Here is a 23,204-nt window from a genome sequence, read left to right as displayed (position 1 = left end):
GGCCCTCCTGGGGGAGGAGGTTGTAATTAAAGCCACAATAATTTATTGCAATTTAAGGCAACTTGTACATGCAACATGGCAAGGGGGAACACAACACTGGGGACCCCACTGGGATCAGCTCAGGAAATTAGGGGGGACCATGGATTTGAGGAGGCTGGTGAGGTGAAGAGGGGTCATGCATCACCCTAGGGGCCACTCCACATTTGGTGGAGGCTCCAGTGCACCCCAGTTTTCTGGTTAGGAGGGTGAAGACCCCCTGCCCCTTTTTTGTGGGGACAGGACAGTCCTCGATGGGTGTAGGGGGGGGTCCCATTGCCAAGAATGCTCAGGCAACACCATCCCAGTCCCCCTGGGAAACCCAAAAGCTGGTTTATGGATGTGGAGGTGGGAACCCAGATTGGGGAGGGGACCCGAGATCAGAGGGGGACCCCAAGATTGTGGAAGAGAGGAGAGGGACCCCCAGACCCAGGTCTCTGGCAGAGTATGGCTGCCTTTGGTCCCTGGATAGAGGGTCTTGGGGTAGGATGAGGGGATGTGGTGTATTGGGGGTAGGCAGTCAGGGTGGGGGGGTTTCAGGGGACATGGGAGGGATCGGTGGGGGTTTTATGCCCCGTGCCTTCATGTAAGAGAGGAGCTGGTCGGGAATCTCGGCTAGGACTTCCCGTGCCAGCCCTGCCATGCTCAGCCCTGCGCCAGGACCCCCCGACATGTAGTCACGAAATGGAACAAACTGGGAGGGCACAGAGGGGCAGAGCAGTTGAGGAGATCCAGGGCCAGGAAGCCCCTGGAACTGTGTGTCCCACACACAGCAGCTCTGGTGTCCCCTCCCCATTCCTGATGTCCCAGTGTCCCTCACATCCAGGGACATACTGCGATATGTACATATGACCCAGTGCCTCCCCACATCCTGGTACCCTCCCATGTCCTAATGTACTCCCACATCCCAGTGTTTCCCATTTCCCAGTATACCCCTCTTCATGTCCCAGGGGATCCTGACATCCATGTGCATCCCAAGCTCCAGTGCCCCTCCATATCCCAGTGCCTCCCATTTCCCACAGCCTCCACATCCCAGTGCCCCCTCCTATTTTCCAGTACACCCCCACGTCCCACTGCCCTCCTCCAGGTCAATCCTGGTTCCCCAGTGACCCCTTCATTTGCCAGCACACCCTCCTCATGTCTTAATGCCCCTCACATCTGAGTGGCCCCCTCATTTCCCAGTGCACCCCCCTTCCCCAATACCTTCCCCCTTCATGTCCTGGTGCTCCCCACATCCAGGTACCCCCCATATCCGAGTGCCCCGCTCCAATATCCCAATGTTCCCCCATATCCCAGTGCCTCCTAGTGTCCCAGGCTCCCCCACACACTCAGGAACATCTTAAGTCTCATTGCACCCTTTTGCAGCACAGCCTCCCCCAAATGTCTTAGTACACCCCTCTCTTCATGTTGCAGTGTAACTCCATTTCCCAATACATGCCCCTCCATGTCCCATGCCCCCCACATCCCAGTGCCCCCCCATTTCCCAGTACCAACCCCCTTCATGCCAAAGTGCCCCCATATCCTAACAAACCCCCAACTCCCTCTGCACCCTCATTCCACAGTACATCCCAAATCTCAGTACACCCACTTTTCCCAGTGAAGGCCCCCACGATGTACCCAGTGCAGCCAATGTCCCCCCATTTCTTGCCCCATTGAGGTAAATTCCAAGCCCCAGTGCACTCCTTTTTTCTAGTGCATCCTTCACATATCACAGTGCACCGCTTCTATGTCCCAGCACAGCCCTGACATCCCAAACCCCCCCACCATTTCCCAGTAAACCTCCTTTCACATCCTATTGTCTCCTTCATGTCTCTGTGCCCCCCATATTCTAATATGCTCCCCTGTCCCACTGCACCCTCATTCCAAGGTATGTCCCAAGTCCTAGAGCCCCCTCTTTTCCCAGTGAAGCCCCCTCACCGTGTCCCAGTGCACCCCCAAATACCAGTGCGTCCCTCCATCCAGGTGCATCCCAAACTCACTGCATCCCCTTGTCCCAGTGCATCCCGGTCATGTCCCAGTGTCCCCTCAAGTGCCAGTGCTGCCCCATGTCCCAGTTCACTTTATCATCCCTGCACACCAGTCCCACCCAGTGCACCCCAGGAGTGATGAGGCTGATTTGAAGTCCCCAGGGAATCCACCCAGCAGGTAGGCTGGAAGGGGGGTCCCCAAGTCCCTCATTGGTGACATCAGTACCTGGACGATATCACGCTCCGCCACTTTACCACGGGAAGAGATGCGGATGTCATCCCCATCCAGCTCCACCATAGCTGGGGGTGATGTGGGGGGGAGGTTAGCAGCACCCCAGTGCCCCCCAGTCCAGGGTGGGATCCCATTACGTCCCTCTCAACCTCACACCCAGAACCTCCAAGCTCCCTTGCTGGGGTATGCTGAGCCTATTTATATGCTGATGCATTCAACTCATAGTTCCAGTGGCCAAGGGAGCCCCCTGATCCCCCCAGCCTTCCCCTAGTTCCCCCCAGACCCCAAATCTTACCATCAAACTCTGCCTGGCCAACCCCCACGATGATGATGGACATGGGCAATTTGGCAGCCTGAGGGAGCCAGGGATGGAGTCCCATGAAATTTAATGATCCTGCCACCAAATGAGCTGCCCCCCTTCCTCATAGCACCCAGGGATGCCAACATCCCCTCCCCCAAGAATTCCAGTCCCTCACCACCCCCATCACCCAAGGGTCTCAGACCTCCCTACTGGCACCAGGGGGTTCCAGACACCCATACACTCCAAACCCTGGGGTCCAAGCCCTTTCCCACCTCTCAAAGATCCCAGTCCCTCCTCACTGCCTCCAGCACCCAGGGGTCCACCCCCCCAGCACCCAGGGCTTCCAGCCCCCTCCCCATCCCTCCAGCATGCAAGGGTCCCAACCCACCCCCTCCCTCTCAGCTGCAGGGTCCCAGTTCCTCCTCACCCACCCCATCACCCAAAGGGTCCCAGCCACTCCCAAGGCCTCAGAACCCAAGGGTCCAATCCCCTTCCCACCCCCTAAGGTTTCTAGCCCCTTGTCAACTCCCCCAGCACCAAGGGTCCCCAACCTTTCCTACTCCCTCAAGGGTCCCAATCCCTCCCCACTGCCCCCATCACCCAAGGGTCCCAGGTTCTCCGCCCCCAGCATCTAGGGGTACCACAACCTGCCCCAGTGCCACCACAAAGGTCTCACATTGACAATGGCCTCCTTGGTCTGGGCCATGTCGGAGATGACACCATCGGTGATGATGAGGAGGACAAAGTACTGGGACCCATCCAGCACTGTGGCTGCCGAGCTGGGGGGACCCTGTGTGTCGCCAGGGGGCACAGGGACCGCACCCCGAGGCACAGGGCCCCTCTTACCGGGCAACATGGTTGACGACAGGGGCAAAGTTGGTGGGGCCATAGAGCTGGACACGGCGCAGGCTGCACTGATAGGCCTCCAACACCCCCGCAATGCCATGGCACGCCGGGTTTGATGCATCCCCATTCTGCCACAGGGTCACCAGGACCACAATCATGCCACAGCCTCCACCCATGGATGGGGTGACACCACAGACCCACAGACAAGGATGGCACTGCTGTGGCCCCCAAATGCTAACAAGGATGATCCTACCATGTCCACAGTGTGGTGACAAGGAAGACACCAATATGTTCCCAACTCAGTGTGAAGGACGACACTGCCATGGCCCCAACCCAGTGACAAAATGATGATGCCACTATGTTCCCAAGACAAGGATGACACCACCACATCCCCAGTGACAAGGAAAATGAAACAATCCCCAACCCAGTGACAAGGATGAATGATGAATGAATGATAACCACCATGTCCCCAACAAAGTGAGAATGGGTGATGAGGACAATACCATCATATGCCCAGCACAGTGACAAAGACCACACCACCATATCCTGAACCTAGTGATGAGGCTCATGCTACTATATCTCCAGCCTGGTGACACTGCCATGACCCCAAACCAGTCACAAAATGATGATGCCTCTATGTTCTCAGCCCAAAGATAAAAATAACACCACTACATCCCCAGTCCAGATCCAGCCCAAACACACCATGTATCCAACTTGGTGATCAAGGATGAGACCACTGTGACCCCAAACTGGTGACAACACCAAGCCCCTTCCTAATCTGGTGACAAGGATGACACTGCCATGGCCCCAGACCAGTGATGATGACACCACCAACACAAGCACAACGATGATACCTCCATGTCCTAAACAATGTGACAAGATGATCCCACCATGTCCCCAACCGGGTGACAAGGACACCACCCTTCATCCTCAGTCTTGTCTCGCATTAGCCCCTCACCAGTGGGAACTCGTGGGACACATGCCCATCCGGGGGGACCTTGGCGCCAAAGCCAAGGGCTGGGAACATCTTGTCACTGTCGTAGTCCTGAATGATGTCCCCCACGGCCCGCAGTGCCAGGCTGTAGGCATTCAGCTGGAAGGGGCTCAGATAGTGCAGAGACGTGGGCTGCGAGGGGTTCCCTGCATGGGCGTGGGACTCAGCAAATCCACAAGCCCCCAGCCCTGTCATAATCCCCCCAGCACCCCCAAAACACCCCCAGCATCCCCACAACCATGGCACCACTATGGCCCCAACCCAGTGGCAAGGATGATATCATCTTATCCCCAACACAGTGGCCAGGACAAGGATAATCCCACCATGTCTCCAAGTGCTACACTGTCCCCAGCCCAGTAACAAGGGTGACACCACCATAATCCCAACCTGGTGACAGCTGGTGACAAGGATAACACCACCATGGAACCAACACAATAACAAGGATGACACTGCCATGACCTCAACCCAGTGACAAGAATGGCACCGCTCTGTCCCAAATTCAGTGACAATGATGATGGCATCTAATCCCCAACCCAGTCACAGCTGATGACAAGTATGACACCACTATAGTACAAAAATAACACCGCCATGGCCTCAAACCCATGACAAGGACAATGCCATCATGACCCCAACCCAGTGACAAGGGAAATTCCACCAGGTCTCCAACCCAGTGACAAGGGACACATGACCATGTCCTCAGCACAGTTACAAGGACACTAACATCATGTCCCCAAACTGGTGACAAGGATAACACTACCATGACACCAAACTCATTACAACTGCCCCAAATAAATCCTCCTGGGGGGACACAGCCTCCACTCACCATTGGATGCCGTGAAGTCAATGGCCACTGTGAAGTTGAGTTGGGTCCTGGAGGGTAAAGTGGCCTTAGGGTGACACAGGGGGTCACCTGCAGGTTTGGGGTGGAGATACCCCTGGGGCCACAAGTTGGACTGGGTGCATACATCCCCCAGTTCAGAGCACCTCCAAGTTTACCTCCACTGAGGTGTCACCATGCTGCACCTAAGGGAGCAGCTAGGGGTGCTGAGGACCCCCAATGGAGAAGATGGGGGTGGTGGAGACCCTCTTCCCCTCAGACCCCCTTCCACCACAGGAGCACCTGTGGGTGTTTGGGACCCCAAAGGGAGCTGTTGTGCTGGAGACCTCCAGAAGGAGCAATTGTGTGTTCTGGGGACTACCAATGAAGCAGCTGTGGGTGATGGGGACAGCCTGTCCCCAAGCAGGCATCTCGGTGGGGGTGCTGAAACCTCCAGTGGAGCAATTGGGGGTGTTGAGGATCCCACAGGGAGGAGTTGGGAATAGCAGTAACCCCCACTTCCCATCCTTGACGGAGCAACAGTGAGTACTGGGATCTCCCCCACCAGTGAAGTAGATGCTGGGGGTGTTGGGGAATCCCTGACGTTGAGGGAGCAGCTCAGGGTGCTGGGTACCCCCAAGGAAGGAACTGGGGGTGTTTGGGACCATCAAAAGTGCAGCTGGTGGTGCTGGGGACCCCCTGCTCACCCGCCCCTGATGTAGTCCAGGAAGGTGTGCTCAGCCTCCACAGCAAAGGACAGCAGTGTCACCTGTGGGGAAATGGGGCTCAGGGGAGAAAGTGCCCACACCCCATGTGTCCCCCTCCTCTGCACATCCCCATCCTCACTGTCCCAGAGTTCAGGTACTTCTTCTTCTTCATCTTCTTCCGGGGGTTCACCACCTGCAGGGATGGGAGGGGAGGGAAGGGAGCTGCTTCTCAGAGAGACAGGAGGCCCCAGGGAGCAGTGTAAGGGACTGTCACATCCCAAGGGACAAGGGGACATAGAATATGCTGAGAGGCAGCAGTGTGAGCATTGTGCTGAGGTGCAGAGAGAGACCTTGAGGAGCATATGGTGGGCTGTAACACCCAGGGGTGCATGTGGGGACCCTGGGGATTGTAGTGCAGCTGGGGGCTGGGGACCCCAGGGTGCAGCATGGCAACTGTAACACCCCAAGGATGCAGTGTGGGGACCCCAACAACCTGGGCTGTAGCACAGGGAATCCTGGGGACTATAAACCTCTATGGCTGCAGCATGAGCACCCTGGGCACCATGACACCTCAGAGTGCAGGAAGCGGACCCCTGGGTATATGACACCCAGAGGTACAGCAGAGAGAGGGATCCTGGGGACCATAACACCCAAGGAGTGCAGTGTTAAGACTCCACAGCCAACACACAGGGGTGCAGCACAGGGACCCTGGGGACTGTAACCCCTGCGGGTGCAGCAGTGAGACCGTCACCCCCATGGGGAGTTGCAGGACCCCCCTGCCCATGTAGACATCCAACCTCACCTCATACACGTTGAAGTGGCTCTGGCCTCGCGCCAGCTCCCGGTAGCTGGTGGTGAACTCCCCGATGAAGTCGTGGCTGCAAGGCCAGTGGTTCTCCATCAGTCAGGTTAGGGAGGTTCCCATTACCTTAGGGGATCCCCGTCACTCAGGGGTGTGAGGATGGGGCATTTCCCATTGCCCAGGGAATTTCCCATCAGCCAGGGAATCCCCAATAGCCAGGAGGGGATTCCCATCACCCAGGGTGGTTCCATGTCCCCAGGGATGGGTGGGGGGCATCACCTGGGGGGTCCCTGTCACCCAGGAGATGCAGGTCCAGGGTGTGGGGGGTCCGCAGGACCACATACAGCTCACCTGCCATCACGGTCCCAGTCATATACCTCCACCTTGATGGCTCTGCAAGGCAGGGGGGGGTCACCAGCACCCCCTGACACCACCAAATCCCATCCCCCCTTCCCCCAGGCAGCCACCCCCCACTCCCTGTGGGATTTGTTTTGACGCTTCTGTGGGCTTTTTCCTGCTTCCTTCTCCTCCTCGTTGAGATATTTTTATCCATCGTTGCCACAGCAACGTCCAACACAGGGCCAAAGCAGCCTGAGGAGCTGTTTGCCTGGACAGCAGCTGGTGACACTTGTTTGGGATGGGATGGGGGGTATGTCTTGGTGACAGCTGTGATGCCCATTGCCCAGATGGGTAAACTGAGGCAAAAGCAGGAAACACTGGGGGGAGGGGGTGGGGAGGGGTCAGTGCTACTGGTACCACAGAAACGAGGGAAGGGGTTCTGGGGGTCTCTGAGCACCACAGAGAGGGTCGAAGGGCTGCAGGGGGTCCTGAGGTACCATGGAAATGGGGAAGATGAAGGGATTTTTGGGATCACAGAGATGGGGGAAGGAGGTAAAGAGGGTCCTGGGGTACCACAGACACAGGGGAAGGGATTCTGAGGGACCACAGAGAGAGGGGAAGGGGGTCCTGGGGTACCACAGTGAGAGGAGCTCTGGGAGTACAGAGGTACCACAGAGATGAGGACATGGGGTGCAGGGGTTCCTGGAAGACTGGAGAGATGGAGGAAAAAAGGAAAAGGGGACCCTGGGAGCCTATAGAGATAGGCAGACAGGGGGAAGGGGGTCCTGGAGGACCAGAGAAACAGGGGATGAGGCTGTACAGAGTCCTGGGGCACCATGGGTTGGGGGGAAGGGGGTTCAGGGCATCTCAGAGGACCACAGAGATGAGAGTTCAGGGTGTTCCCAGGTATGACAGAGATGGGGGAAAGGGGTTCAGAGATCCTAGTGGACCCTAGAGATGGCGGGAAGAGTGAGAAGGAGGCATTTGGGGCCAATGAAGGGGTGCAGGGGGTCCCAGTCCCCTGGCACTCACCGGTCATGGTCCCCATTGCAGAGAGCACGGACAGGAATGGCAAAGGCTGCCCAGACAGGGTTCAGTGTATTCCGCACCACTTCTGTCTTGTGGCAGATGGTGAAACTGGGGGGAGGACAAGGAGGGGACAAGGGGATCACTTCCTCATCCCAACACCCTCCCAGTCTGTCACCCCCACAGTGCAGTGAGGACTTTTGGACAACCCTGCCAATGCCAGTCCATGGGGACATAGGGGTGTGCTGTGCTAGGGCTGAGCCCTCCTATGAGGTGTGGGAGGGTCACTGCGGTTTTGACGGGGGGTTGCTCACGTCCCATCTTCATTGCTGCGGTAGAAGACCATGAAGGGGTCAGATTTTCCGAAGAAATCCTTCTTATCCAGCTTGTTGGCAGAGAACTGGAGTGTGGCGACATCCTGGGGGGTGAAATCGGGGGGAGGGGGTCATCCACCCTGCATCCCCCTCAGGGGTGGGATCCTGCGGGGTGGCTGCTCCATGAGGGAAGGAGGAATCCACGACAGATGGGACACAGCACGGGGATAGATAGCCCTTACTCTCATCTTTGGGGTGTGGGCTAGTGTCTCAGCCACCCCGATATCGCGGGGTTCCCAAGCTATGCCCCCTCCCCTGCCCTGCTGTGGCTCACCCGGCAGTTTCCCAACTCTTCAGCGATGAGTATGATGGTGCCACACTTCTTCCCTGGAATGCCACTGCTGGGATGGGATGTGAGCATGGTGGGGGCACACATGGTGCCCTCGGGGTGTCCCCCACGCACTGGGCACCCCAGAACTTACCCACTGGAGGTGGCTGGGGCTGGTCTCCTGCCCCGGGGGTGCTTGGTGGCTGTTCCCATCCTGCATGGACACACACTGAAGGGTGATGAAGGGGATCCCTGCCCAAGAAAAAGCCCCCCCTCCCAAAAAAAGGAAGTCTACAAAAAAACCCTCCCAGATTCCAGCACCCTAAAAGGAAGCCATTTCTCCCCTCAAAAAAGGCAGTCCCCAAAAGACTTTCAGCTCCCCAAAAAGTCAATCTCCACAAAACAAACTGCCCCTGAAAAAGCCAACCCCAAAATTGTCAGGCCCCTCCTATAGCTAGATGTCCCCAAAAGCCAGATCCCTCAAATGCCAGATGCCCCAAACCCACATTCCCTCCAAAAGCCACCACCCCCCAAAAAAGCCAGACCCATCAAACCCCACCAAAAGGCCAGACCCCAAAAAATGTCTTTCCTGCCAAGAGCCATTTTATGGGCGGTTCCATAAAAAAAAAAAAAAAAACACCAGCCCCCCAAAATGCCACTTTTGGCTCTGGGGTCTGAGTTCATCCTGGGCACACTGAAAGGGACCTGGGGAAACATGGGAACACAGAGGTTGGGGGGGCTTATGTCAGGGACTTGTCTGGGGAGGGTACTTTGGGACCACTGGGGACACTGGGGCACAGGCAGGACTCATGTCAGGAGCTTCTCCATGAGAGAGGACATAGGGACATAGGGATTCATGGGGGAGGTGGCTCACATTGGGGGCTTCCCTGGGGCAGAGACATGGAGACCCCAGGACACTGGGGCTGAGGGGGGCTACCATCAGGGGTTTCTCCAGTGGGGGGCATGGGGACCCTGGGGACTTTGGGGACACTGGAGCACAGTGGAGGTTCACACAAGGGGTTTCTCCAGGGGGTAGGACTTGGGGACACCAGGGCTGGGGGTGTTCATGTCATGGGCTTCTCTAGGAGGAACATGGGCACACTGGGGGCACTGAGCACACTAGGGGGCTTCACTGGGCTAGGACATGGGGACACTGGGGACATAGGGACACTGGGGCAAAGAGGGGGGCTCACGTCAGGGGCTTCTCTAGGCGGCTGCCAGCTGAGCCCACAATCTCCCCCAGGGTGCAGAATGCCTGGCCCAGGAAATCCTGCCGCATTGGGAATATTGAGTGTCACCAAGGGGATGCAACCCAGGGAGGCCAAGGGAGCAGGGCTGATCCTGCACTTACATGCTTGGAGAGGTCAGGGCTCTTGGAGTCCACATCATACCTGGGAGCAGAGGGGACATGTGGGCATAGACAGGGTTGGGATGGGAGTGGGACCGGGAGGGGCAGGGATGGAATGAGAGAGGGATGGGCAACAAATAGGGATGGATTAGGTATGGGGACGGGATGGGATGGGACGTGGATAGGGACAGAATGGGACAGGGACAGAATGGGGACTGGGTAAGATAGGGATGACAATGGGATGAGACAAGGATGGGGACAGGGATGTAAACAAGGGTGGTGATTGTCTGGGAATGGCAACAGAACAGGGATGGGGACAGGGACATTCTGGGGGGCTGTGCCAGGGCGGCCGGGGGGGACAGGGGGGTGACATGGGTAGTGACACTGGGGCCACTGGAGCCACTCACAAGTCAAAGCGCAGGTTCTGCCGCTCCTCAAAGCAATAATCAAGGACAAACTTGTGCAGAAAGTCAGGATTCAGGGAATTGTCGATGACCTCAGTCCGGCCAAACTGGGGGATGGGGGGACAGTGGGGATAATTGGGTGACAGGAAAACATGGGGTGGGGACAGAGACATGGAGACACAGGGACATGGTGACATGGGGATGTGGTGATGTGGACACAGGGACATGGGGACATACAGATACTGAGTCATGGGGGTATAGGGATGGGAACATGAGAACACAGGATGTGGGAACATGGGAACGTGGGCATGGGGGATGGGGATACAGGGATATGGGGACACAGACACAGGGACATGGGATTTGATGATGTGGGCACAGGGGTTTGGGGACATGGAGATGCAGAGACATGGAGGCATAGGGATAGAGACATGGGGACATGAGGACATGGAAACACAGGGACATGTGAACACAGGACAGGAAAACAGGGCCACGGGAATGAGGGTGGGGGCATGGGGATGGGTGCAGTGGGACATGAGAATGTGGACATGGGGACATACAGATATGGGGACACAGTGACATGGAGACACAGGGACAGGACAGTATGTGGACATGGGGTTGAGGACGTGGGAACATGAGGATATGGGGACACAGCAACATGGGGACACAGGGACATGAGATAGGGACACATGTGGGCGGAGGAGGCGGGGCAAGGGCGGGCAGCGGGCCCGGGCCCGGGCCCGGGCCAGGGCACATGTGGGGACATGTGTGGGAAAGGGGCAGGCAGGGGTGGGGAGGGCACAGGTGCAGCTTTGTGCCGTGGGACCACCCCCACACCCCTCCCCACCCCCCTGCTCATTACCCTGCAATTAATGCCCTGTTAATTACAGGGGGCAGGGCCTGGCTGCATGCCAACAGCTGATTGGCTAGCTGCCTGGCACCTCGATATGCTCCCCAGATCCCCAGGATGCTGGTTGGCTGATTGTTCTGCCCCCTGGCATTGATTGGATGGCTGCTACATCCCAGAATAGTCATTGTCCAGGTGCTGCACCCGAAGATGCTGATGCTCACCAGTTGGTGACTGGCCAACTGGTTGGTGTCCCAACATACTGATTGACCAGTTGGCCAACACTTGCCATGCTCATTGGTCAGCCCCTGAACATACTCATTGGCCAGAATTTGACTTGCTGATTGGTCACCTACCCAGCACCCCAACAATCTGATTGGCCAGTTGGCTATCACCCCAACATGCTGATAGGCCAGAATCTTGCATGCTGCTTGGCTGGCTGCCTGCTGATTTGCCATCTGGTTGCCACACACACATGTTGATTGGTCATTGCCCCAATATGCTGATGATTGGTTGGCCAGCTAGCACCCCAACATCCTGACTGGCTGACTACGTGCACCCTAACATGCCAAATAGCAAGCTGAGCACAGCCCAACATGCTGATTGGCTGCCCCCCACCGATTGGGTCACTCACCTCCCGCCATTGGTGGCTGCCGGGGCGCTGCGTGTACAGCACACAGACTGCAGGGGCAGGCGTCAGGGGGGCAGGCACCCCCAGAGACCCACCAAAACACCCGAGAGACCCCAAAACTCTTAGAGATACCAACATTCCCAGAGACTCCCAAAACTCCCCAGAGATCCCCCAAAACACCTCAGAGACTTCCCCAAGCCCCCAAGACCTCCTAAGATCCCCCAGACTCCTCCAAAATACCTCAGAGGCTCTCCAAATCCCCCAAAGACCCCCAAAACCCCCAAACACCACCCAAAACCCCCAGAGAGCCTAACACTCCCCAGAGCTCCCAACACCCCCAGAACTCTCCAAAATGTCCTTGAGACCCCCAAAACCTCATAGAACCACAACAATCCCAGAGACCTCCTAAAACACCTCAGAGACCCCAAAAACCCCCAGAGACCACAACACTCCCCAGAGACACTGATGCTCCCAGAGACCCCCCAAAACCCCCCAGATACCCACAAAATACCTCAGAGACCCCCCCAACTCCCCAGAGATCGCCAAAACCCCCAGAGAGCTAAACATCTCCTGAGCCCACAACACTTTCCAAAACCCCAAAGCCCCCAGAGACTACCCAAAACACCTAAGAGCCAAAAGATCCCCTGAGACCCTAAAACACACCCCATCCCCTCTGCCCCACTCACCTGGGTCTGACTTGGAGAAGGTGTCCCTGTCCAGGAGCTGCCTGGGGGGACAGGGGGAGTGAGTGTGAGTGTCCATGTGTGTGTGTGTGTGTGAATGTGAGTGTGAGCACCTGGCTGTGCCTGTGACTCTGTGTACCCCGTATGCAGTCAGATGTGCCCCAGAACCCAAATTGAGGTGCACACCCACATGTCAGGTTGTGCCCAGTTGTGTTACAGGGTGCGTGGCAGGATGTGCACACCCAGGTGTGTCCCAGGACATGGACTGGGATGCAAAGCATGTCTGACACATGTTGGGGGCCATGTACTGGGGTGCTCAACCATGTTGTCAGGGTGTTCAGCAGTGTTGGTGAGCATGGTCAGGTATTGGTGAGCATGCCTGGGTGTTGGGGTGCACTGCCAGAGGTGCCCCGTTGGGGGCACAGACAATTTGCAAAGGGTGCAGAGCATGATGCATTAGAGTGCCACGTGTCAGGGGCACAAGTATGTGTCAAGACACCAAAGAAAGACCTCAGGTTGCAGAGGGAGAGTACAGGGGCTGCAGGGTGGGCAGGGGACACGGGATGTAGATGATGCAGTGCAGCCTGGGCATTCAGGAGTTTCAGGGTGGGCAAGGGATACACGGGAAACAGGGGATACAGGGTGCAGTCTGACACCCCTGTATCCCCAGAATCCCCCAAACCTGACCTCCCTGCACCCCCAGTCCCAGAGACCCCCAAATGCACCCCTCGTGCCCCCCACTCCCCTCAGTGCCCTGCACCCTCAGCACCCTTGGCTCACCCAGTGCCCGTCCGTCCCCATACCCAACACTCCCTCTGCTTCCCATGCTCCCCAGTACCTCCCACCACATTCCAATGTCTCTCACTTAATCTCAGTGCCTCCTAATGCATTTCAGTACCTCCAACGCCAGCTGCCTTGCTACTCAGTGCCTCCCCGTGCCTCCCAGGGCTCTACAGTGTCGATTACTCCCCGTTCCCTGGTGTCCCCCGGTGCCTTCCAAGGCATCTCAGTGCATTCCAGTACATCCCAGCAATTCACACCACCAACTGCTCCCACTCTCCAGTGTATTCCAGTGTCTCCCAGCTCATCCCAGGGGATCTCAGTGCATCGCAGTGCACCCCAGCACCCTTCGACGCCAGCTGCTGCGGCATTCCAGTGCCTCTCAATGCATCTCAATGCATTCCAGAGCAAACCAGTGCCCCACAACGCCAGCTGTTCCCAACTCTCCAATGCTTCTCAGCGCATCCCAGGGAATCTCAGTGCCTCCCAATGCACCTCAGCACCCTCCAGCGCTGCTCCCCAGTGCTCCCCAGTCCCTCTCTGTGCATCTCAGCACCCTCCAGGGCAGCCACTCCTACACCACAGTGCAGCCCAGTGCCTGCCAGCACCTTCCAATGCCAGATGCCGCTGTTCCCCAGTGCCTCCCAGCGCCTCCCCGCGCCCCGGCCGCCCGGTGCCGGCTCCCGCCGCGGCCCCACTACCTGCAGGACACCGTGAGCTCCACGCGAGTGGCCGGGACGGGAGCGGGACCGGTGCCCGGTTCCGGGGAGCCCAGGCCCGCCATGCCCCGGGCTCCGTCGCTGCCCCGACACCGGCACCGCCACCGCGATCACGATCGGGATCGGCTCCGCCCCGGGACAGCCCTCGGTACCGCCCAGGGCTCCCGGCACAGGCTCCCGCCCCGCACCGAGGGACTGCCCCAGGGTCTTCTTCGGGACCGCCCGCCAGGAGACCGGGACCACCCTTGGCACCGCCCGGGGCTCCCGGCACCTGCCCCCGCCGTGCACCGAGGGGACTGCCCCGGAGTCTTCTTCGGGACCACCAGCGGAGAGACCGAGACCGGCTCGGGACCGCCCCTGGGATCGCTCTCAGATCTCCGGTACCGCCTCTGGGATCGCCCCCTGGGCCGCCTCCCCGCCCCCTGTACCGCCACAGACCCCCGATACTACTTTAGGGATCGCCCCGAAATTTTCAGGATCACCCCCAGATTCCTAGGATCTACCCCCGCACCGCCTCCGGGCCTGCCTCCAAATACCCAGTACCTCCCGGACCCGCGGGATCGCTCCGGCTCCGCCTCGGAATCGCCCCCAGATCTCCGGGATGGTCGCCGCATCATCCCCAGAGCCGCCTCCATAGCCCGGTTGCCCCCGGAAGCCTGGTACTGTCCCCGGGATGCCCCGCAGATTCCCGGGATCGCTCCGGGATCAACGCCAAATCCCTAGAATCTCCCCTGAGCACCGGCACCTCCCCCGCATCGCCCGCGGGGTTGCCTCCCCATGCCGGGTACCGGATCCCCGGTACTTTCCCCGCGATGGCCCTCAGTTCCCCGGCATCGCCTCCAGTTCCCCGGCATCACCCTCAGACGGCTGGTGCTGCCCCCCGCATCGCCCCCAGTTCCGCCTCCCCATCCCCAGTGCCCCCCGGACGCAGGTACCTAGGATCAGCCCCGGGATCGCCCCGAGACCGCCGCTACTGCCCTGGGATTGCCCCCAAGTCTGTCTCCAGATGCCGGTACACCATGCCTCCTGGATCACCCCCAGACCGGACCCCCGGTGCTTCCTCTTCAGTAGCCCCAGGACCCCTCCAATACTCCTAGTGCGCCCCGCTGTGCCATGATGACACTCTGGATACCATCCACTCCCCAGGATGAGCCCCCAATCCCCCTAGTTCCCTCTTAATCAGAACCTTCCCAGTATCCTCACAGCCCTCTGCAGACCCAGAGTTCCCAGGTCCTCTGCTATCCCCCCAGCAGCTCCCAATATCACCCCTGCACCATTCCCGGTAACATCCAGCAGCTCCCAGTACTGTCCCAGATCCTGCACTGGGAGCCAGGGGGATGACATTGAGACCCAGGGGGGACACTCATTGCTGGGGGGTTACCCAGTGCTGAGGGAAACGCACTGTGTGCTGGCATGTGGACCTCACTGCCAGTTCAGGGATCCCCAGTGCTGTGTGCAGAGCCCAGGGGAGACAACACCACCCTTCCACCCCCTTTCCACCCAAGGCTCAGTGATCCAATGGGTCCATGTGGGGGCATACTCTGGGGGGTCCCAGGAAAACTTTGAGGACACAAAGACACAACACAGTAGGGGTAAATTTGGGTCTCTGGCACTCTATCTGCACCCCCAGGAACTGGGGCCACTGGCACCTCCATGTCCCCAGGAAGAGACACCCACTCCTCCAAGGGCACCCACAAGCCCCTTTTGGGGGAGCTCACAATCTCTCAGACCCCCAACCATGCCAAAGACACCTCCCTCACCTGCCCCTAAAACCACCAGTCTGAGGGGGCCCCACCACATCCAACCTCTTTTATTACAAACGAGCAGTACAATTTGGAGGACAGGCACCCCACACCCCTACCCCAAGGGATACGCCTTGATGACCTTGACATCATCGAGGGGTCGGTCCTGGGAGTTGGTCTCCACCATGGCTAGGCGCCCCAGCACCCCCATTCCTTGGCACACCCTCCCGAAAATGCTGTGCTTCCCATCCAGCCACTGTGCCGGGCCCAGTGTCAGGAAAAATTGGCTTCCATTGGTGTCTGGCCCTGCATTGGCCATTGCCAGGATCCCGGCTCCTGTGAGACATGGGGACATATCACCTCATGGATGGGGATACAGGAGAGATGCCACCCCACAGCCAAGGTTCCAGCATGATCAGGGACATGTCATGCCATGAAGCATGTCATCTCATGGCCAAGATCTCAGTATCATGGGAAACATGTCACCCCAAGACTGGGATCCTGGAGGGCGTCATCCTATGGCTGCAATCCTTGGGACATGTCGCTCCATGGCCCAGTTCCTGGGGAACCTGTCGGAGGGGTCCTAGTGGACATCAGTAACAACTTGCTGCCATTGGTGTCCAGCCTCATGCTGGCCATCACCAGGATCCCAGTGCCTGCAGGACATGGGCCAAGGGTCCTGGCACCCTGAGGGACATGCCATGCTATGGTCAGGGTCTTGGGGGACATGCCACTCCAGGGATGGGGTCGTGGGGGATATGAAGGACATGCCACCCCATGGATGGGGTCTTAGAGACATGTCATCCCATGGCTGAGGTCCTGCTGTCATGGGGAAAATGTCACCCAATGGAGAGGTCTTAGGGGACATGAGGAAGAGTTGGCTCCTGTTGGTGTCCAGCCCCATGCTGGCCATTGCCAGGATCCTGGTGTCTGTGGGACATACGGACATGTCACACCAGGAATGGGGAAACAGAGGACAGGGCATCCCATGGCAAAGCTCTTGGGGGTGATGTCACTCTATGGATGGGGTTTTGGGAGACACAGAGGGCTTCTCACCCTATAGCCAGGATCTAGGGGACAGGGAGATATGCCACCTCACAGTCAGGATCCTGGAGGACATACCACATGACCCTTGAGACATGCCACTCCATGACTGGACTCCTGGGAATCATGTCACCCCATGGATAAGGACAGAGGGAACATTCCATTCCACAGATGTATTCTCAGGGATCCTACTCCCCTATAGGTAGGGTCCTTGGGTCCCTGGGATACCCCTCTAGTGTTCTCCCAGTGTTGGCCCTGCTCACCAGTGAACTTCAGGTCAGGGTGCAGCTCGTCCTCGAACTGTTTCCCGTAGATTGAGGCACCACCACGGCCTGCAGGGAGATTTGGGGGTCAGCAGGAACCCCTGAAACCAGGGAGAGTCCCAGGAAGATTTCAGAGGCCTGAGCTCACCAGTACCCGTGGGGTCCCCTCCCTGCACCATGAAGTCCTTGATGATGCGGTGGAACTTGGTGCCGTTATAGTAACCACGGCGGCTCAGCTCAGCAAAGTTCTTGCAGGTGCGGGGGGCGTGTTGCCAGTACAGTTCCAGCACAAGTGGGCCCATCCTGGGATGGGAACACAGGGAATGGGAACAGGAAAGGCACCAGGAATGGGGAACGGGAATGGGAAAAGGAAATAGAGTCTTGCCAAAGTGATACCCACATCCCCAGCTTCAGACCAAATTCAGGGGCTGTGTTGCCAGTGCAGCTCCAGCACCAGCAGGCTCATTCTGTGAATGGGAACAGCAGGAATGGGAGGGGGAACAGCGCCAGGAATGGGAACTACAGACAGGGTCATCACACAGTGACTCCCACACCCAGTTTCAGACCAAAGCCAGAGGCTTTGTCTGCCAGTACAGTTCCAGCACCGGAGCACCATCCTGGGAATGGGTAAACCAGGAACAGGAACGACTCTGGGAATAGGGAACAGCATCAGGAATGGAAACAGGAGATGGGGTCACCTTGCTGTGAACTTTTCCACCTACAGGGTAAATTCTTGCAGCTGTAGCTCAGGGTCATCCTACTGTGACCCCCAACCCCAGTTTCAGACCAAGGTTGGGGGGCTGTGCTGTTAGTACAGCTCCAGCACCAGCAGGCCCATTCAGGAAATGGGAAATGGGAATATTGGGAATGGGAACAGAAACACCTCAACGTGACCGACTCCCTACCCGCTCCCCCCACCCCCCCCCGCCCCCATTCCTCAGGGTCAGTCAGAGATAGGGAACACAGGGGTGAGAGGGGAGGGGATGGGGGGCAATGGGGGCTGCAGGTACTGGGGGAAATGGGACCCCAGGAGGACATGGATGGCTCTTGGTACCAGGGGAAACAACCAGGACTGTCTGGTTCTGTGCGGTACCGGGAGACACTGGGACTAACGGGACACCATGGGGGTCACTGGGATCACCACGGGGCCTGTTACCGAGGGGCCTGGGAGATAGGAACACCATGGGGGACATCGGGAGCGGAAACCAGGACTCGTTGATACTGGGGGATAACGCAGCTGTCCCGTTCCGGAGACACTGGGAGCTTCTTAGCATCTGTGGAGTTCAGGCTGTGCCCGGTACCGAGGTCTCACGGCCACCGGGGGACCCGTACCGGGAGGGTCGGACCGTACCGGGAGGACTGGGGACTCAGGAACACCGGGGCTGCATGGAAGCCGAGGTGGGAGGGAGCAGACACCGATTTACCCCCAGTGCCGCGGAAGGGGGCGGAACCAGGGATGGGTGGGGCCTCCCGTGCCGGTGCCGGTGCCGGGACCGGGACAAGACCCCGCCTCTTACGTGGTCTCCATAGAAACGGTGGGCGGCTGCCAGGAGTCGGGCGGGACGGCGGCCATGCTGCGGCGGCACCGGTGGCGGAAAGACCTTCAGGCGTCGCGCTTCCGGGCCACGCCCCCAGGCAGTGAAGGGCGGGGTACGGGGAGAGCCAATCAGTGAGGCGAAAAGCGAGGAGACAGGCCAATCAGAGTGGCGGTTTAAAGTGCGCGGACCAATCGGATCCCGGGGCGGGCGCGCCGCGGTTCAGCCGCAAGGGGAGGGGGAATTCGAACGAGACCATGCCCCTTTTGTTAGGCCACGCCTCCTCGGCGCGCGCGACGAGCGGGAGCCGGGGGCGGTGAGGTCGGGGGGAGAGGGGGGACAAGGGGCAAACCGGGGCCCCGGGTAGAGGAGAAGCCTGCGGGGAGATCGGGGGGGCCGCGGAGCGTGGAGTAAACCAGCCCATGCCCAGATGGGGTGACGTGGGATTGGGGTGAGGGGCTGGGACCCCTGGTAGGGGCTGAGGACCCCCAGGACTGGGGCTGTGAGGCCTGAACCCCCGGTGGGAGCTGGGAGCTACTCACTGTGGGCCTGGGGCCACTAGGGGATTGGGGTGCGGGGCTGGGACTCGTCGGTGGGGCTGGAACCCTCTTAGCCTGGAGCTGGGACCCCACAGTGTGGGACTAGGGTCTCCCGGGCTTGGGGATGCGTGGCTGGGGGACTCCCGAAGTGTGTGTGGGGGGGAATCCCTCATTATGGGGCTGAGACTCCTCGTGTGGGGCTGGGAGGGCCGGGAGTGGGAATGGGACCCCCTCGGGATCGGGATGCAGGACTGAGACCCCTCAGTGTGGAGCTGGGGTCCCCAAGGGATCGGGGTGAAGGGCTGGCACCCTTAGGTACAGGAATGGGGTCCCCTAGTGTGGGACTGGGACCATCTGAGGATCGGGATGTGGGGCTGGGGGTCGCTTGGGATCGTGGTGTGGGGCTCGGAGTCCCCAGGGATAGGGTGTGGGGCTGGGGCCTCAGGCTGTGGGGCTGTGAACCCCCAAGGATCCAAATGTGGGGCTGGCGACCTCCTGGGGTCAGGGTATGGGTGTGGGGCAGGGTGGGACCCTCTGAGTGTGGGACGGGGGTTCCCCTGGGTGTGGGGCTGCAACCTCCCAGCAGGGTTGGACCCCCTTAATGTTGGGCTGGGAACCACTACTGGGGACTCACAGGGATCAGGGTGCAGGGCTAGGACCTCCCACTGTAGCACTGAGGACGCCTGGGCTGTTGATTCCCTGGGTGGGGGTCGCTGCTGTCACCCCCGCCTACTGGTGCCGGCAGAGCCATCCCTGTCCCCATCGCAGTAACACCGAGCCAGGCAGCGCCTGGCACCGGTCGTGTCATTCATGCGCTGACTGGTGCCACTGGGCCGCCGCGGGGGGTTGGGGACACAGGGGGTGGGTAGGGGCACGGGTAAGGGACAGCAATGAGGTCGGTGGTGACCCCCCCCAGCTCCCGCAGGTGGCCGCGGTTCCCCGAGGTGATGGCCGAGGACAGAGGTATGGCAGCACCAGCCCTGCATGTCCCCCGTCTTTCCCCCTGGGGCAGGAGAGGCCGACACTCACCCCAGTGTCCCCCCAGATGTTCGATTTGTCACCGAGGAGAGCTTTGACTTTGGCGTGCTATCACCATCTGACAGGTATGGGGGGATAGTGGGGACAGGGCACCCCGTGGATGGGAACAGGGGGGGACAGGGCACCTTATAGTTGGGGACATGGGGAATAAGATGGGACATGGAGGACAGGGAGAGATGGCACTTCATTGTCAATTTCCTAGGAGGTGTGTCACCCCATGGATGCGGTTGTGGGGGATATGGCAACTCTTAGTTGGGGTCCTGTGGGCCACGAGGGACATCACACCCCAAAGATGGGGTCCTAGGGGATATGTCACCCCATGAACAGGGGGCTGGGGGTCCTGTGGACATGCTCCCCTCAAGGATGTGGTTCTGGAGGTCCTGGGGGATGTGTCACCCAATGAATGGGGTCCTGGATGGCATGGAGGGGCTTCCTGTCACTTCTTGGCAGTGGCATTGGGGGCTGACACCACCTTTCTCCCTCCTCCCTCCCCATCCGCAGCCAGGAGGAAGAGGAGGATGAGGATAGGCCAGGCGAGGGGTGCCAGCATGGGGGTGGCAATGGGCGCTGGAGTCCCCTGCGCGGTGCCCGTCTGGAAGAGATGGTGCGGGAGGCCACGCGCCTGGCGGCACAGTTGGAGGGGTGTCACCTGCCCTCTCCCACCTCCGGAGACCCCCCAGGACCCGCTGCCACGCCTCCTGGCACCCCCCGCAGCCCCCGCCGCCAGACCTTCGTGGTGAAGGACAGCCCAGTGCGGGCGCTCCTGCCTACCGTGGATTCGCGGGGACCTGCCCCCATCCCCCACCTCCCTGCCAAGCCCCGGGGGCCCTCTGCTGCCACCAGTGTCCCCAAGGTAGGTGAGACCTGGGGGTGGGAGTCCCAGTGTAGCTGTGTCCTACCCAGATCCCCCCCCAAACGAATCCTTGATGGGGGCAGTGAGTGCCCCCCTGTTTCCAAGCGTCATCGTGAACCCCCCCAGCCCTGTGGGGGCATCACTGAGTGATGTCATCATGTCCCCCCTTCTATTTTCAGGCACCCCCCAGCCGTAATTCCACAGCAGCAGCGAAGGGAACCTCCGGGGGCAGGGGGCTCCCCCCCAGCCGAGTGGGTCCCCTCCGGCCGTGCCCTCCCCAGGGGCAGGGGTCTGGTGCCCGGGGCAGGTCAGAGCCCCCCCGGGGTGGGACAGCAGGTACTGATGGCAAGGGGACGGGGACATCATGGCCATGGAAGTTCCTCGGCTGTACCCCAATGCCCACCTCTTTCCCCAGGCCAGCCTAAGGTGAGGGGGGGCACAGTCCCCTGCCCCCCCTCCACCCGCCAGCCCCACGCTAGGACCACCACCAGTCCTGTCCCTTCTGGCTGTTCCCCGGTACCCACTGCCTTCCCCAAGGTGTCCCCTCGGACTCCAGCAGTGGGTGGGAGGACCTCCACCCCCAGAGGTAAGGATGTAGTGGGGTTGTGGTTGGTGCAGATGTCCCCTCCCCTGTGGCTCCATTTTCCTCTGGGTTCTCTCCCCTTTGCAGGTGCAGGCGCAGCACGAGCAGCCCCCCCAACTGCTGCCTCGGGGTGCAAACCAGGACCTCCCCCTGCCCGCCTGCGGCCCCCCCGCAAGACGGCAGTGAGCAGCACCCCGAGGTGACACCCCCAAACCACCCCACACCCACCCAGAGGCCCTGGTGGCACCTGGACCCCCCCTAGGTACCAGCCAAAGTACCTAGGCTGGGGGAGTGGAGCCAAGGCTGCCCCAGGGATGAGCTGAGGCATCCACTGGGTTTTGGAAGGAGGTAGGCAGCGCCAGGGATCCCCAGGGAGCAGCCAAGGTATCTGCTGAGTTGTCAGGTTATGAAGCACAGCTGGAATCCCCAGGGACAAGCTGAGGTTGGGTGGCAGAGCCAGGAGCCTCCCCAGGGATGAACCAAGGCACTCATTGGGTTTTGCTTTAATTATAAAAGGTCTCAACAGCAGTAGGAAACCTCCCACGTCCCCCGGTATCCAGGGGTCCCTCACCGCCCCAACACCCATCCCTGGGTTCCCCTACCTGAGCTTCACCCCTGGGTGGGGGGATCCCAGATGTCCCTGTAACCCCCAACTGATCCCCCTCCACATGTCCCCCCACCTGGGGGAGTTGGCATCATGGGACAGGTGGCATCTTCTGGGGAGGTGGCACTTTGGGGGGCAAGGGGAGTGGGCACAATGGGGGAAGTTGGTTATAAATTCCTTTTTTTGTATTTTCATGTATTTTTTTAAGTAAGACACTGCTGGGCAAAGGGGCTGGGGATGATCATGGAAGGGGCAACAGGGACACCCTGTGCCACCCCCCAAAGTGCCAATCCCTGCAAGGATACAAAGTGCACTGGGGGGGCTTGTGGCTCCCTGGCCCCTCCTGATGTCCTCCCAGTCCTTGTGTCCCCCCAATCCTGGTGTGACCCCACCATGCCCCTGCCAACCCAGTGCTCTCCCTGTCCTGGTGTCCCTGGCACAGTGGGTGGGCTGCCTGCTGGGTGGGTCCCCATTAGATCGAGGTCTCGTCGCTCCTGGTGGGGGGACGGACAGATGGGGGAGGGGGTAATAAAAAACAAAACAGATGTGTGATGGGGGAGGTGGGTGCCAGGGTGCCCTCTGTGCCCCCTGGCACCCAGCACCCACCCGTGGGGGGAGATGGAGGGGTGGGGGTTGGGGGGAGCCCCCAGCCCCCTTGGGTTAATGGAGAAAATTAAAGAACAGAAATCTGGGGAGTAGAGAGAGAGAGAAGAGTAGGGTTAGTGCTGCTGTGCCAGCTCTGCCCTGGGCATCTGTGGGTGGTCAGGGGGTACCCAGTGGGCATCCCAGCACTCAGTGAACACCCCAACAACCAGTGGGCACCCAGTGGTCAAGAGGCATGTTTGGACAATGTCAATGGCCACCCAACATGCACTCCAACACCCA

General features: G+C 59.6%; 4 protein-coding genes across 19 annotated transcripts in view; 1 reads left to right on the top strand and 3 right to left on the bottom strand.

The window, feature by feature from the left end:
- Nucleotides 1–31: 31 nt before the first annotated feature.
- On the bottom strand, nucleotides 32–14,239 carry LOC134561416 (copine-5-like). Of its 9 annotated transcripts, none has more exons than XM_063418390.1 (21): nucleotides 14,101–14,237; nucleotides 12,623–12,663; nucleotides 11,940–11,986; nucleotides 10,465–10,568; nucleotides 10,061–10,100; nucleotides 9,903–9,979; nucleotides 8,864–8,923; nucleotides 8,716–8,782; nucleotides 8,382–8,485; nucleotides 8,074–8,178; nucleotides 7,054–7,095; nucleotides 6,703–6,778; nucleotides 6,040–6,093; nucleotides 5,901–5,962; nucleotides 5,200–5,246; nucleotides 4,341–4,522; nucleotides 3,383–3,510; nucleotides 3,213–3,315; nucleotides 2,531–2,588; nucleotides 2,230–2,303; nucleotides 32–730 (listed from the first exon to the last, which is right to left on the bottom strand). In XM_063418390.1, the coding sequence occupies exons 1-21, from the start codon at nucleotides 14,181–14,183 to the stop codon at nucleotides 557–559; spliced, it is 1,728 nt and encodes a 575-aa protein (XP_063274460.1). In that variant the 5' UTR covers nucleotides 14,184–14,237; the 3' UTR covers nucleotides 32–556. The 9 variants fall into 9 exon arrangements, with proteins under 9 accessions (XP_063274460.1, XP_063274461.1, XP_063274469.1 ...); XM_063418391.1 differs by having other exon boundaries at nucleotides 8,716–8,779; XM_063418399.1 differs by lacking the exon at nucleotides 11,940–11,986 and having other exon boundaries at nucleotides 14,101–14,193.
- Nucleotides 14,182–22,699, top strand: PSRC1 (proline and serine rich coiled-coil 1). Its single transcript, XM_063418400.1, has 8 exons — nucleotides 14,182–14,498; nucleotides 14,595–14,777; nucleotides 20,167–20,204; nucleotides 20,287–20,344; nucleotides 20,781–21,132; nucleotides 21,312–21,468; nucleotides 21,548–21,718; nucleotides 21,803–22,699. The coding sequence occupies exons 1-8, from the start codon at nucleotides 14,182–14,184 to the stop codon at nucleotides 21,916–21,918; spliced, it is 1,392 nt and encodes a 463-aa protein (XP_063274470.1). The 3' UTR covers nucleotides 21,919–22,699.
- On the bottom strand, nucleotides 15,913–18,813 carry PPIL1 (peptidylprolyl isomerase like 1). 2 transcript variants are annotated; one of them, XM_063418402.1, is made up of 5 exons: nucleotides 18,685–18,761; nucleotides 17,568–17,634; nucleotides 17,316–17,470; nucleotides 17,168–17,236; nucleotides 15,913–16,196 (listed from the first exon to the last, which is right to left on the bottom strand). In XM_063418402.1, coding segments are annotated over exons 2-5 (447 nt in total). In that variant the 5' UTR covers nucleotides 17,570–17,634; nucleotides 18,685–18,761; the 3' UTR covers nucleotides 15,913–15,975. The 2 variants fall into 2 exon arrangements, with proteins under 2 accessions (XP_063274472.1, XP_063274471.1); XM_063418401.1 differs by lacking the exon at nucleotides 17,568–17,634 and having other exon boundaries at nucleotides 18,685–18,813.
- The window catches only part of CELSR2 (cadherin EGF LAG seven-pass G-type receptor 2), a 30,615-nt gene continuing 30,084 nt past the window's right edge, over nucleotides 22,674–23,204 (bottom strand). For all 7 annotated transcript variants that reach the window (XM_063418383.1, XM_063418387.1, XM_063418386.1 and 4 more), the window contains one exon: nucleotides 22,674–22,813. In XM_063418383.1, coding sequence (XP_063274453.1) covers nucleotides 22,792–22,813 — 22 coding nt within the window. In that variant the 3' untranslated portion in view covers nucleotides 22,674–22,791. The remainder of the gene's footprint in view (nucleotides 22,814–23,204) is intronic.

The sequence above is a fragment of the Prinia subflava genome, chromosome 23 (genome assembly GCF_021018805.1).
Source record: "Prinia subflava isolate CZ2003 ecotype Zambia chromosome 23, Cam_Psub_1.2, whole genome shotgun sequence".
In the NCBI taxonomy this organism is placed as follows: Eukaryota; Metazoa; Chordata; class Aves; order Passeriformes; family Cisticolidae; genus Prinia; species Prinia subflava.
The sequence above is the reverse complement of the archived record's forward strand: the minus strand, read 5'-3'. Positions and strand labels throughout refer to the sequence as shown.

What these genes read in the sequence shown, in the direction of transcription:
- PSRC1 (XM_063418400.1), top strand. Translation starts at nt 14,182, where the DNA reads ATGCCCCGGGCTCCGTCGCTGCCCCGACACCGGCACCGCCACCGCGAT. An exon ending in GTGCTATCACCATCTGACAG is followed by an intron (nt 20,345 to 20,780) that starts GTATGGGGGGAT and finishes CCCCATCCGCAG; the next exon opens with CCAGGAGGAAGAGGAGGATG. An exon ending in CCCCCGGGGTGGGACAGCAG is followed by an intron (nt 21,469 to 21,547) that starts GTACTGATGGCA and finishes CTCTTTCCCCAG; the next exon opens with GCCAGCCTAAGGTGAGGGGG.
- LOC134561416 (XM_063418390.1), bottom strand. Translation starts at nt 14,183, where the DNA reads ATGGCGGGCCTGGGCTCCCCGGAACCGGGCACCGGTCCCGCTCCCGTC. An exon ending in GTCGTCAACCATGTTGCCCG is followed by an intron (nt 3,316 to 3,382) that starts GTAAGAGGGGCC and finishes GGGTCCCCCCAG; the next exon opens with CTCGGCAGCCACAGTGCTGG. An exon ending in CCAAGGAGGCCATTGTCAAT is followed by an intron (nt 2,589 to 3,212) that starts GTGAGACCTTTG and finishes TGGCTCCCTCAG; the next exon opens with GCTGCCAAATTGCCCATGTC.
- PPIL1 (XM_063418401.1), bottom strand. Translation starts at nt 18,740, where the DNA reads ATGGCCGCCGTCCCGCCCGACTCCTGGCAGCCGCCCACCGTTTCTATG. An exon ending in AGGGGACCCCACGGGTACTG is followed by an intron (nt 17,237 to 17,315) that starts GTGAGCTCAGGC and finishes ATCTCCCTGCAG; the next exon opens with GCCGTGGTGGTGCCTCAATC. An exon ending in CCCTGACCTGAAGTTCACTG is followed by an intron (nt 16,197 to 17,167) that starts GTGAGCAGGGCC and finishes CATGTCTCACAG; the next exon opens with GAGCCGGGATCCTGGCAATG.